This window comes from Fukomys damarensis, unplaced genomic scaffold (assembly GCF_012274545.1).
Source record: "Fukomys damarensis isolate Sample0158 unplaced genomic scaffold, DMR_v1.0_HiC HiC_scaffold_11, whole genome shotgun sequence".
NCBI lineage: Eukaryota > Metazoa > Chordata > Mammalia > Rodentia > Bathyergidae > Fukomys > Fukomys damarensis.
This window is the reverse complement of record NW_022900923.1, coordinates 12,902,355-12,914,892: the sequence shown is the minus strand read 5'-3', so window position 1 is coordinate 12,914,892 and position 12,538 is coordinate 12,902,355. Positions and strand designations below refer to the sequence as shown.

General features: G+C 36.1%; 1 protein-coding gene across 1 annotated transcript in view; it reads left to right on the top strand.

The window, feature by feature from the left end:
• The first annotated feature begins 70 nt into the window (after positions 1–70).
• The window catches only part of Ahctf1 (AT-hook containing transcription factor 1), a 75,322-nt gene continuing 62,854 nt past the window's right edge, over positions 71–12,538 (top strand). The window contains exons 1-3 of the mRNA XM_010642638.3: positions 71–210; positions 7,574–7,701; positions 9,155–9,408. Coding sequence (XP_010640940.1) covers positions 7,581–7,701; positions 9,155–9,408 — 375 coding nt within the window. The 5' untranslated portion in view covers positions 71–210; positions 7,574–7,580. The remainder of the gene's footprint in view (positions 211–7,573; positions 7,702–9,154; positions 9,409–12,538) is intronic.

Genomic DNA, 12,538 nt, shown 5'->3' with positions numbered 1-12,538 from the left:
GACGCCGGATCGGGCCCGAGGCGGCGCGCGCGGTCTGCGACCGGTACCTCCGGTTTGAGCGCCCAGGCGCCGGTTATGTAAGGCTGTTCGGGCGGAACCGCGGCACATTGCATTGGAGGCGTCACGGCGTTAGTGTCCTGGAGAGGCTGTGGGCGCTCGCTGACTGTCTCGAATTGCTGTGTGCTCCGGGTGTTAGCGGGCCTGGTTCGGGTGAGTCCGGGCCGGGGAACAAAGTTTAGGTTTGTCTGGCGATTCGAAAACGTGTGAATTGGTCCGACAGAGGACTTATTTTCCTCGTACTGGAGAACTGAACCCAGGACCTTCGCGATGAGCTACATGCTCGGACCTTTTTTATGTTTTCATTTTTGAGACAGTGCTAAGTGGGCCAGGCTGGGCGCAGACTTGATGTTTTTGCCTCGGCCTCCCAGGGTGCTGGAGTGCAGGCGTGCGCCTCAATTTGTTTTGGTGCTAGACATTAAACTCAGGACCTTAGCACTGAGCTTTCCCAGCTTTTTTTATTTTTTGAGATGAGGCCCTGATCTTTTACAGGCGCGACGCGAAGTTGCCACCCTCGCGCTTCAAGATCCCAAGTGCTGGGATCACGGGCGTGCACCACCGCACCTTCGGGGGGATTTTTAAAATAATTTAGATGTCCCGGAGTATTATCCCATCTAGGAGGTTTAAGGATGATTGATTACGTTTGCCATCGGTTGACTTATTTCTATTTGGGAGAAAATAGATTAATTTTGTCAGAGTCAGCGAGGTTCATGCCGGAGATGTACAGATTTAGGAAATGAGCGTTATTTTTATTTTTGTTTAGTTTCAGTGGTGGGGTTGGATCCTGGGGCTTCACGATCCCAGTGAGCGCGCGCTCTCCCTGAGTCACACCCCCCCCGCTTTTTTTTTTTTTTAAGTCGGAGAAAGAACATTGGGTTCTTTATAGGTTTTTTGAAAATTCTGAGCTTCAGTTTGTTCTCAATACCTGAAAGAGCCTGTGGATTGTAAAAACTGACTTTTGAGAGTTCTCACTTAAAAGGTCTGTAGGGAGAGAAGAAATTAGGATAGGTGTGCTTACTTCCGAGAACTCGATCGTGTACAAGTGTGCTAAGTGCTTGTACTGTGATTTTTGATACTGCTTTTAAACTGTTTTTTCAATAACGTGCTAATAAAGTCGCCAGTTCATATAATTCTGTAAAAATTTGAAATTATACAGCAACTTGGGGGACACACATCTTGTTTTAAGAAGAAATAAAATTTATTAGACACTGACCCCCCCCACCCCCGAACCCCCCCTTCCCTTTATGTTACAACAAGGACCCCCTAAATTGGTCAAGGGAGGACACAAATTTGAGATCATCAGCCTCCCAAGTTCTGGTATTACAGGCATGCACCGTCACACCCAGATAAAAACAATGTTTTAAATGTAGTTGATGAATGTTTGAAAGAACAGCTACTTAACAGCTGGAAGTTTCTGGGTCCACATATAAATCACAATTCTTAGACTGTTAGTCAAAGAAAAAATAAGTGCATACAAAATGTGTAGAGGTGTTTGCTCAGCATATGTTGGAATATATTTTTTCTTTGTTTTTAAATAATTAGGTTCTGTTTTGTATGGTGGAATTCAGTTACTTTGGAGATGTGCATTAGAAAACTTATTATGGTATTGTTTTAATATCAGCATTCTTACGAATTTTGTTCTTTATGCTGAAACAATGTATATTTTAAAATAAGACAGCCCAGGGCCGGGCCTTTAGCTCATGGTGCTTCCACCTGTCTCGCAAGCACTGAGTACCAAAAAAAAAAAAAAAAAAAAAAAAAAAAAAAAAAAAGATAGCTCACTATTGAGTTTTTTTAATTAGATTTTATTGTTTGTCATATATTCCACTTGTCTGATAGTACCCTGTTATTAACTTATCCTAATTTATCGAATGGGTAGACCTGTTCGTTGTAATGTTTTGTGACTTGTGAAATGCCCAGTAAAAAGAGTTGATGATTTTTTGCCTTTCAGGAATTCATAGTGTAGTGAAGAAGCTATGACTTTTTTTTTTAGACGATATCTTGCTACATTATGAGATCAAAAGAGACATATTTAGGATTAGCAATATAAAAGTAGAACGAATGGAAGGAGATGAAATCACACTCTGGAAAGTTAGTCCTTGAATGATGGGTATGACATTAGCAGATGGCGATGGAGGATGAACAGTATAAATAAAATGAGAGTGCTAAACCCATGGCCCACTGTTGAATGAAGGGATTTTGAGACCAAGGTATATTATAAAGATAGTCTAGGCCTGTTAGATTGTGGAGGGCCTTCATTGCCTGTGGCTGAGGTGTCAGTTTTTTCTATTTTTCAAAGAGTTACTGAAGTTTTCTTGAGGGGAGTAACATCCATTTGTGTTTTTGAGAAAAATGGAAATTTGAATTTTTTTTTTTTTTTGGTACCATGGATCAAACTTGGGACCTTGCGCTTGTGAGGCAGGCAGTGGAACCACTGAACCGCATCCCCAGCCCTCCATTTTTATTTTTCAGAAGACGAACAGTGTTTTCCTTGATAGCTACAAAATGTTCCTGATCCTCCTTATAGAAGAAGTTGAAACCTTGTAAATTATTTTTTAGAGGTTGATGATGGTGGCATGTCATAAAAAACTTTATTTTATTTAGGTTTGCTTTGTACAATGCTGAACATAGTGTCTTTGTCTTCTATATCTTTGTATGAGAGAGTTTTTCAAATATTTCAGTTTTTAGAAGTTCTCTTCAGTGTGCTTACATATGAAAAGTCTTAAAACCAATTTTTAGCCTATGGATTGAAATGCTTAATTCTAAATTTGAAAAACTTTAACTCGTAGCAGTTTTTTTTTTAATTCCTTTGTGCCTGCCCCCATGATACATATGGAGTCCCCTTTTCTAGAAGCTTAGTTGTGAAAAGAAGACAGAATATAGAAGTATCAGATTACATATATTAGAACCTAGTTTCACACTTCTGTTTGGTTTGTGCTCTTTTTAATGCCCTGGATAGAAATTGTGATTATTGTATTACCTGGTATTTCACAGACAGAAAGGACTTTGAGGAAAAATTCCTCTTTTGAAGTAGGCATTGATTTTTTTAGGAGGTTGTGAACCCATTTCTAATCCCAGTGTCACTAAAGGGGCAGTGTGTGTCTGTGTGTGCATGTGTGTGTGTGTGTGTGTGTGTGTGTGTGTGTGTGTGTGCACGCACGCGTAGAACCCAGACCTAATTGAATTACACTTGAATTGGGCGGGGGACTTAGCTCAGTGATACCAAGGGTGTCTCACCAGCAAGCACAAGGTCACAAGTTCCATCCCTGGTAACAACAACAACAAAAATACAGTTGAATTAAAGTTATTTTCCAATTCCTAAAAAAGCTTTCTTAAAATTGAGATGAAGAGAGTGTAGCACTTGAGGGGGCCATTGCCATTACACTGAGGAAAGAGAAAGCTATGGATTCAGTATTCATTCTAGCTCTTTAGGATGTAGTAATCATTTAATGTTGGTTGAGTAAATTTAGAAATCGACCCGAAATGATAAAATAGTGTATCTGTTGCATGTGGTAGAAGGGATCACTAAAAAAAATTGAACAGTTTTAAGAATGCTAAGCTCTGTTGTCTTTAATTAATTCTGCCTTTCTAAGAATAGCACTGGCTTAAATTGTTTACACTGTTTATCATTTGGGGAAGTATCTCAGCCTTAGGCCAGAGTTAGAGGAGTGCTTTTGAATTTTTTAACACGAGAATATAAAGTTTGGTTTAGCTTATCCATACAGATTTGGATCCATTTCTGATCAATTGATGCAATAAATATTTATTTATTGGTTTTATTTCAGCATAAGATACTAATGAATATTATGGTAAACCTCACTGGCTTATCACTGGCAAATTCTAGTTCTTTAAATCTCAGTTCTTATCTCCTTAACTCAGAGACCCTTGGTCTCTGGATTCCCCTGTGCTCTATCTGTATCCTGGACATTTTATGTAGTAAGCTGGGACAGACATAGAGGTCCCCTTACTCACTTTTCCTTGCTCGGGGATTACAGTTCTGTTTTTTTGTGGTGGTGGTGGTGTTGTTGTTGTGGGGTTTTTTTTTGGGGGGGGTACCGGGGATAGAACTCGGGTCCTTGCACTTGCAAGGCAGGCCACTGAACTGCTGAGCTAAATCCCCGGCTCGGGGATTACAGTTCTGCACTCTGTGTTCTTCATTGTTGAGCACTTTGTTTCATATATTTCAGGTAGTAGGACATATCTGGAATGGAAAATATAATTTTATAGAAATTATAACATTATTTTGTATACTTCCACATAATATTTCTTTAATAAGATTTGTCCATCCAAGGAAATAGAACATTTAGTATGTTTTTTTGGTCAGACAATTTATGTTTACATTCCCTGTGGGGAGTTAGTACATGATGTACATAATACATCTTTTCATCCCTTTCTTCTCTCCTCCCTCCATCAATCTCTTGACCACCCCCCTTTGTACATGTTTGTAATGTTTACATTCTTTCTATGGAGTTTACGTTCCTTGGAGTTGGTACATGTGCAGAACACATCTTAATTCCTTTTTCCCTCCCCCTCCATCTATCTCTTGTTCCCCTTTCCCTTTGAGAAAGCTATATATTTTTTTAATTGCTTAGTTCTTGTGCATTGTTCTTAAATTTTATAATTACCTTGTAAAAGTCTTTAAAATTCTGTAGCTGTTTATGTGGCAGTACTGGGGATTATACGGGGGGGGGTTGATTTCCATTGAACTACAATGATTAGGGAACTTTATTGCTTAATCCCCACTTAATACTCCTTTAAATATGCTTTGGAGAAAGCTTCTACAAGAAATACTCAAAGAGCCAGGCGTGGTGGCATACCCCTGTAATCCCAGCACTCTTGGGAGGCTGAGGCAGGAGGATCACTGTGAGTTCGAGACCACCCTGGGCTGCATAGTGAGTTCCAGTTCAGTCTCAACTACATAGTGAGACCCTGTCTCAAAAAAACAAACAAACAAAAAAACCCCACAAATACTCTAAGGTCTTCACTCTGGAGGAATGACTTTGGTTTTAAGTTTAATAAGAGAAAATATGTTAATTTTAGTTTGCTATAAACTGTTTTTCATTGAGGTTGTATGTCTAAGGTCATTAGAGATAATACAACATAGTAACAATGGATTTTGGCCTTTCCCATTCAAAATTTCTTTGGTACTGAGATAATTTAGAAGAAATAAATATGATCAATTTGAGATCAACTTGTCAACAACTAAAGTTTGAGCCTGGAAGCCTCATGTAAATAGAATAAATTTTTGTATTGAAAGCTAATGGATATTACTTTTCATTGACTTTTTTGCTTTGAATTTTGAAGATAGTGCAGACTTGTTTGCTGCCTCAGATTCACTTGATTTTTTGATTTTTAAAGAATCAGTGGTTCTTAAATCTGGGAAGCATGTCTTGGAATATCACCTCTTCCTTACTATTTCAGGGGAATTGTGATTAGACATGTTAGGTCTGTTGCCTATAACTCAATTATTTATGTTTGTCTCAGTGCTGTATTTTTGAAAAAGCTTTTAGGCGCTCTTTCTAGTTTACTGTTTTTCCTTTCCTTTCCTCCCTTTCCCTTCCAAGACCCTCTTCCTTCTTCCCCCTCCCCTTCCTTGTGTAGTGCCAGGCATGGTGGTGCATGTCTGTAATCTCAGTGCTCAAGAGGCTTAAGACAGGATCATTATGATTGAGTTTTATGCCAGCCTGAACTATTTAGTGAGACACTACTTCAAACAAACTTAAAGAAAAAAATGTATAAAATATGTATTTGGTGAATGGCTTTAAAAGTTTTTTTTGTAAGGTATACAGTATTTTTAAGGTTCCTACCTGTGTTCTGTCATTTGAGGTCAGGTGTGGAATTTTCTATTTATGGTGTCATGTTGTACAAAATGTTGTGGATTTTGGAGGACTTAGATTTTCAGGTTAGGGTTGCTCAGCCTTCACTTACCAAGTTTTAGAGAAAGAACACTGCCAGTACCTTGGAGTCTTTGTGTGTTCCTCTCCTTCCTCTCAAAGATAATTCTGTACTGTGGTGGATTTTGTGTTTACTTTTACTGGTTTTTAAAAATATTTTTGTCGTGTTTCCATCCCTAGGCAATACATTGTTTGGTTTTGCAAGTTCTTGTAATGCTTTGTAAATGTAGTTACTCTTTGTGTGTGTTTTGCTTTTATTTAATATTCTGACACTCATATGTCATATGTAACCAATCCATTATTATCCCTACATTGAGTTTTTTCATTGAAGTTTAAATTTTACCATTCATTTATTTTCAGATAGGGTCTCACTGTGCAGCTCAGTTAGGCCTTGAACTCACTTCGTAGCTCAGAGGAGCAGCCTCAAGCTCATAGAGATCCTCCTCATCTCATAGAGATCAGTCTTCCAAGTGCTGGGATTATATTATTTCTAATTTTTAGAGGGTTTTTTTAATCTACTGGAACATTTTTCTTTAAACTTTTATAGTTTTTTTCTTATCAAGCTAATCTTTGATTTCCATTACATACAATAGGCATTTTCTATTCACTTGTAATTTCAATAAATAAAAACTTTGGTAGTCTGATTCTGCTGGATTTTCATCATGTTATTTTGTTGTGAGCTTATTTTCTTTTGAACTTCATCCTTAAGAATTTCTTGCAGTTCCTGAGGATATTTGGTTGTTTCTGTGGCTTGTTTGAAGTCTTACCAACTTGTGAGACTTTATTACTTCATAGTGAATTTTCTTTAAATGAGTAGATGCCATGGTCAAAGTGGGCAGTTGTATTATATTACTCCCCATCCTGGATTAAAATATGTTTCTGTCATTCATGTGCTGTATAACCCTGTGGAATTTAATGGGATTAAGGGAGGTTCTTAGTTTGCATTAGCTCTGTTAGCCCTAAACTTTATCTTCTGCCTAGGTAGAATTGAAGAGTACTCAAAACAAGATCAAGGTCACCAGGATTAGATTTGGTAGCTAACCGTCAGTAACAGAGCAGTTTAAATGGCTCCCAAAATTCCTGCCTTCTCTTCATTTTATGCTTTGTGAACTCAGAAAGATACTTACATATTTTGATTGTTTACAGTGGAGACAGGTCATTTAGGGAATCTAGTTTTCATATTTTAGGAATGATGTTCTATCTAGTAAAAGACATACAACTTAATTTTTGAGATTTCTCTGGGTTTGGACTTTTTTTTGTTGTTTTCTTTTACTGAAGAAGTAATTTTTAAAAACATCAGGTTTTTCCTGTGGTGTTTTCTAAAAGGAGATTAGGCGTTGCGTTGAACCAGTTTTCAGAGTGTCAGAGGACTAAAGTATATTCTTAGGACATCTGGCTTAATCTTTATTTTACTAAGACTGAGAAATATTTTCTTAGGGAATAATTTTTCTTAGGGGAGAATACCTCAGACCTAGCTGTAGTTAAAAATGTATTTTATTACCAGATTTTAGTTTTATGTGTGGTGGCTCAGTTTCCTTCTTATATTTCAGGCTGGAAATAATCAAGTATATGATACAGTAGTTCAAATGTAACATGATGTTATCCTTTTAAAATGCTTACAGTGGAAGTATGCAAGACTTAATTGCTCAAGTGACTAGTGATTTCCTGCATTTCCCAGAAGTGACTATTCAAGCCCTTGGAGAAGATGAAATAACGTTAGAATCTGTGCTTCGGGGAAAATTTGCTGCAGGTAAAGTAATGTTGCTGAAAATTCCCTAATTTGATTGATTTGGAAGATAAATATGTGTATATTATAGTTTCTTTAGTGAAAGAGAAAACAGCAAAACCTGTGTAGCATGTCCTCATGACATACAATCACTTACATAACACCTGTGTACACTGGAACATGGCTGTGAATCTCTGGAGGATTTTTGTTAAATTTTCTTTATTATTAATACATGTTGTATACAAATATCTTTTAGAATTAGATATCTGTATTTGGAAAGTAGAAATAATGCACCTCTGATATTTTTAAATTATTATAATAATAAGTTTTATTGAGTGATGGATTTGGATTAGGGCCTTAACAATTTTTTTTCCCCCTAGTACTGGGAATTGAACTCAGGACCTTACTCTTGCCAGTCAGAAGTTCTGTAGGGCCTTAAAATTTTGAATATATGATGGATAGCTCAACTTTTATAAGGTTAATATCATTCATCTAGTTGCACAAGTGAAAATTCAAGATACATTCTAGATTTTTCTGTGTCACTCACCTCTCCCTCTAATTCATCACTGAACAAATACTGCTAGTTCTACTGCTAAGAATCTGCTTGTCACTATCCATAGACACCAGAGTGAATCATTTTCTCCCTACTTCTTTGTGCTTGCCTTTGTTCATTCTTTGCTTATGGTAACACTTAAAAATACATCAGATTATTAACCTGCTTTAAATGCTCTAGTGACTTTACATTTATAGTCAGAATAAAATTTGAACATGATCAGTAGGTCAAGAAGGAGTTCCTATTTGTTTGGCTAGTTATATCTTATTTTCTCAGAATATATTATGTCTTATTTTCTCAGAATATAAACTCTTGTATTTTATAGTTCCTAGTGTGTTTGTTTTTTACAAGGGATTGAACCCAGGGTTTCATACTAAGCTATATCCGCAGTCCTATTTAATATTTTACTCTGTTGACGGGGTCTCACAAAGTTACTAAGTTACCTGAGCTGGGTTCAAACTTGTGATCTTCTTGCCTCAGCCTCCTAGAGTGCTGGAGTTATAGGTGGGCACCATCAAGTCTGGCTATTCATTATGTAATATAATGATTAAAGTATGAGATTTGGAATTAAGATAGATGAGATCTACTTCAAAGCTGAATTTCTTTGTAACTGACTTTGGACAAGTTGAATTCTGTTACCTTATCTCTGTTGAGCTGTGATAAGGAGTAAATGAACTAATGTATTTAAGCACATAGTATGGTGCTTTTACTGAATGATTATTATTGTAGTTATAGTTGCTCGGTTTATTAATTTGAAGACCATGCTGTTTAGTAAGTGCCTAGATTTCAAATTGAGGGGATGGTATATAAAATTGTGTTAATGAGCTGTGTATTATATATTTATATATGTGAAAAAGCTAACTGCTGTTTACTTGTTCTGTACATTCATTATATTTTTTTGCTTTTTTTCCCCCTTCCTCCTAGGGAAAAATAGACTTGCTTTCTTGGCGTGTGGTCCACAGCTTGAGGTTGTGAACTCTGTAACAGGAGAGCGGTTGTCTGCATATAGATTCAGTGGATTAAATGAACAGCCTCCTATCGCCCTTGCTGTGAAAGAATTCTCTTGGCAGAAGAGAACTGGATTGTTAATAGGATTGGAAGAAGCTGAAGGGAGTGTTCTCTGTCTTTATGACCTGGGTATATCAAGAGTGGTTAAAGCAGTTGTTCTTCCTGGAAGGGTTGGTAACATTTAAGATACTTGGGTATTCTGCTTACAAAAGAAAGGCCAGGGGTATATTTCCTTGGAAAATTCATTAATCTCCATTATGTAAATTTATTGCTTTTCATAAAAAAGTTTAAGATGTTATCAAAAGAGCGTAACATTTAAAATATAACCTGTTCTTGGGTAGAAAATGTCATAGAAAAATAGTAATGAATGATGCCTGGTGTTCTAATATTCCTTTATATGAAAAGTGTCATCTGAGTCTTGTTCTTATCCTTGTTTTATTCCATGAATACATTCAGGTTATAAAAAATATGTGTGAGGGCCAGGGATTTAGCTCAATGGTTCTGCCGCCTGCCTTGCAAGCACGAGGACCCGAGTTCGATCCCCGGTACCAATAAATAAATAAATGTGACTCTAAGATTTTAGAATTTTCTTTCTTTTTGAGACTAACCTGGGAACAATATGAAAAGCATCTTTACTATTAAGGTAGACTTATGTATGTATATATTTTGGTACTTGGATTGAACTCAGGACCTTGTGCTTGCCAGGCAGTCGCTGTGCCACTGAGCTATATCCCCAGACCTTAATATTATGTTTAAGTAATGGTTCAAGTGTTTCTTCAGCAGATCTATTGCCACTTTTCTATGTATATTTAGAAGAAAAGTGTATATTTATAAACACAAATATTAAATCATAGAAGAGAGTTGGGTTCTATGATGCATGCTTATAATCCTTGCTACGTGGGAGGCTGAGGTAGGAGGATCATGAGTTTGAGGCCAGTCTAGACACCTAATCCCCAAAAAAGAACCCAAAACCAAGCAAATCACAATAATGGAATTCTCTTAATATATGGTATGTAAAGGTATACCTTTACATATCTATGGACACATGTAATGTATATATTATATATTTGTTAATTGTGTATATTATATACTTATTACATAGTATTTACATTCTGTAAAGTGTATGTATGTGATGCAAGCAGTCATATTACGATAGAATTTCTAAAGTTAGAAAAGAGCTTCATAACTAATACTTGAGAAACTGGGGCCCAGTCAGATGATGTAGGGAATGAAAGTGGTTTGTAGTTGATGTCTGTGTCCTCTGAAAATGCTGATAAACACACTAGAGTAGAAAAAATTTTAGAGGCAGAATTACATTAGTTTATTGAATGCTTACTGTAGTATAAATCAGACTGTGTGCTAATTCTGGGGATAAGTTAATTGAAGTTGGTCCAGCTTTCAAAACATTACAAAATTAGTCTAGTTGAAGATTATTAAATTTTTTGGTTAAATTGAAGCTCTTGGAACATGAAAATCATCTAAATAATTTCTACTCAAAAGGATTGGATATTTCAAGCAAAGAAAAATGAAAAAAGTAACTACCAGGAGCTTTGGGGAAACTGTGCTTAATTTAGAATGGCTGGGGGCGAAGGGAAGGAGGAAGTGGGAGCTAAATATACTGAGAATTCAGATTGTGAATGGTCTTGTTTTTAATTAGGGGCATCCTCCTAAAGTCTATGATGATTTAAGTTTTCAGCAGAACTCTAAAGTAAAAAAGTTCCTTGGATTGAGTCAAATACTAAACTTAATCTTAGCCAAAAGGCCTAGAACTGATTGGACTGAGTCAGAAATCTGAGTATTATGAAAAGAAACAAGATAATAGTTGTAATTAAGGTAAATAATATGTATCGAACCAAGAAAATACTATAAATGAAGAGGAAGAGACAAATGCAAAACATACTGAGAAGGTAACTTCCTGACAACTCACTGATCATTTTAAACGAGAAATCAAGTTGAATATGGTGACACATGGCTATAATCTCAGCACACAGGGAGGCAAAGGCAGGAGGAACACAAGTTTGAGCTCAGTTTGAGTGACTTAGTGAGACCCTATCTCAAAGAGGGAGGTGTTGCTAGGGTTGTAGCTCAGTTTAAAGACCTTTTCAATCCCCAGTACCACAAGGGCAAAAGATAATTAAGGACAAACAAGAGTTTGAGTTGGTTGCTCAGTTGAATGGATTGGTGGTGGGGGGAATAAAAGGAAGAGAAAATACAAAAGATAGGTATATTCGTGGTAGATACCATCAGAGAAAGTTCAACTAACTAGTTTTTGGCTAGGAGCATAACATATTCTCCTAAATATTTTATACTGCCTCTTCTAGAATTAAGGTAGTGTTAACAATCACTTTATATAATTGCATAAGGAATGCAAACACAATTTTATACCTCTCCCTGGGGAATTAAACAGATACATTTTATTTTGTAGATGTTGTTACAGTAGTTAGAAGAAAACCCATGAAATTATCTCTCAGAATTAGTAATGTTGTATAATGTTTTATTTCCTAATGCTATAAAGAGCTGAGCTGTTGTCTGTAAAAATAAATTATAGCCTCAAAAGAAATTTTTAATCTTAAATCACACATAACCACGATGCCACATTTCCTTTTTGTTGGATAATCATCAGTATTATAGCAGAAATCAGTAAACAATCATGTTATATTTAATTTTTGTGAATTAATAGAAAATTAGAAGGAGAGCTAAATACAAAATGTGGATTATGCATAGGCATTTAAAATTTAACTTATTGGATAAAAGGAAAAAATATAACTATAAAAGAGCTATGGTGTAGTTTTCTTTAAATAATTGTAATCTTCATTGCCAGTTATTCAGTCTCTGCCAAAGCTTTGTATGAAGTCCAGTAGAACATACCTGTTTAGAGCGTAATCCCTAAATATCTTAGGTGGGGGGGTTCTTTGTTGTTTTGTTTTAAAGAGACTAAATTTTTCTGGAATGATTTGTTTTTACTCTTAAACTGTATAATCCTTGAGTGATTTGTGGTTTGGAGCTTAACGTAAGAACAGTTTCTTTGAGTTTAATGTTTAGTGATTTTATGGCTTTTATAATTTGGCTAATGTTCCAAGACTCAGGTTATTTCATCTTGAAACAGAGACAGTTACTTAAAGTCCAGTATCAGGATTATTGTGAAGATTAAATGAGCTATTACCACAGTGACTGGCACCTAATAAGCTCTTAATAAGTATCAGTTATTCATCTGCTTTCTTAATATATTAAGTAATAGTATAATTCCCAATGAATCTGATGATTTTGTTGTGCAACTGCTTTTTTTTTTTTTTTTTTTTT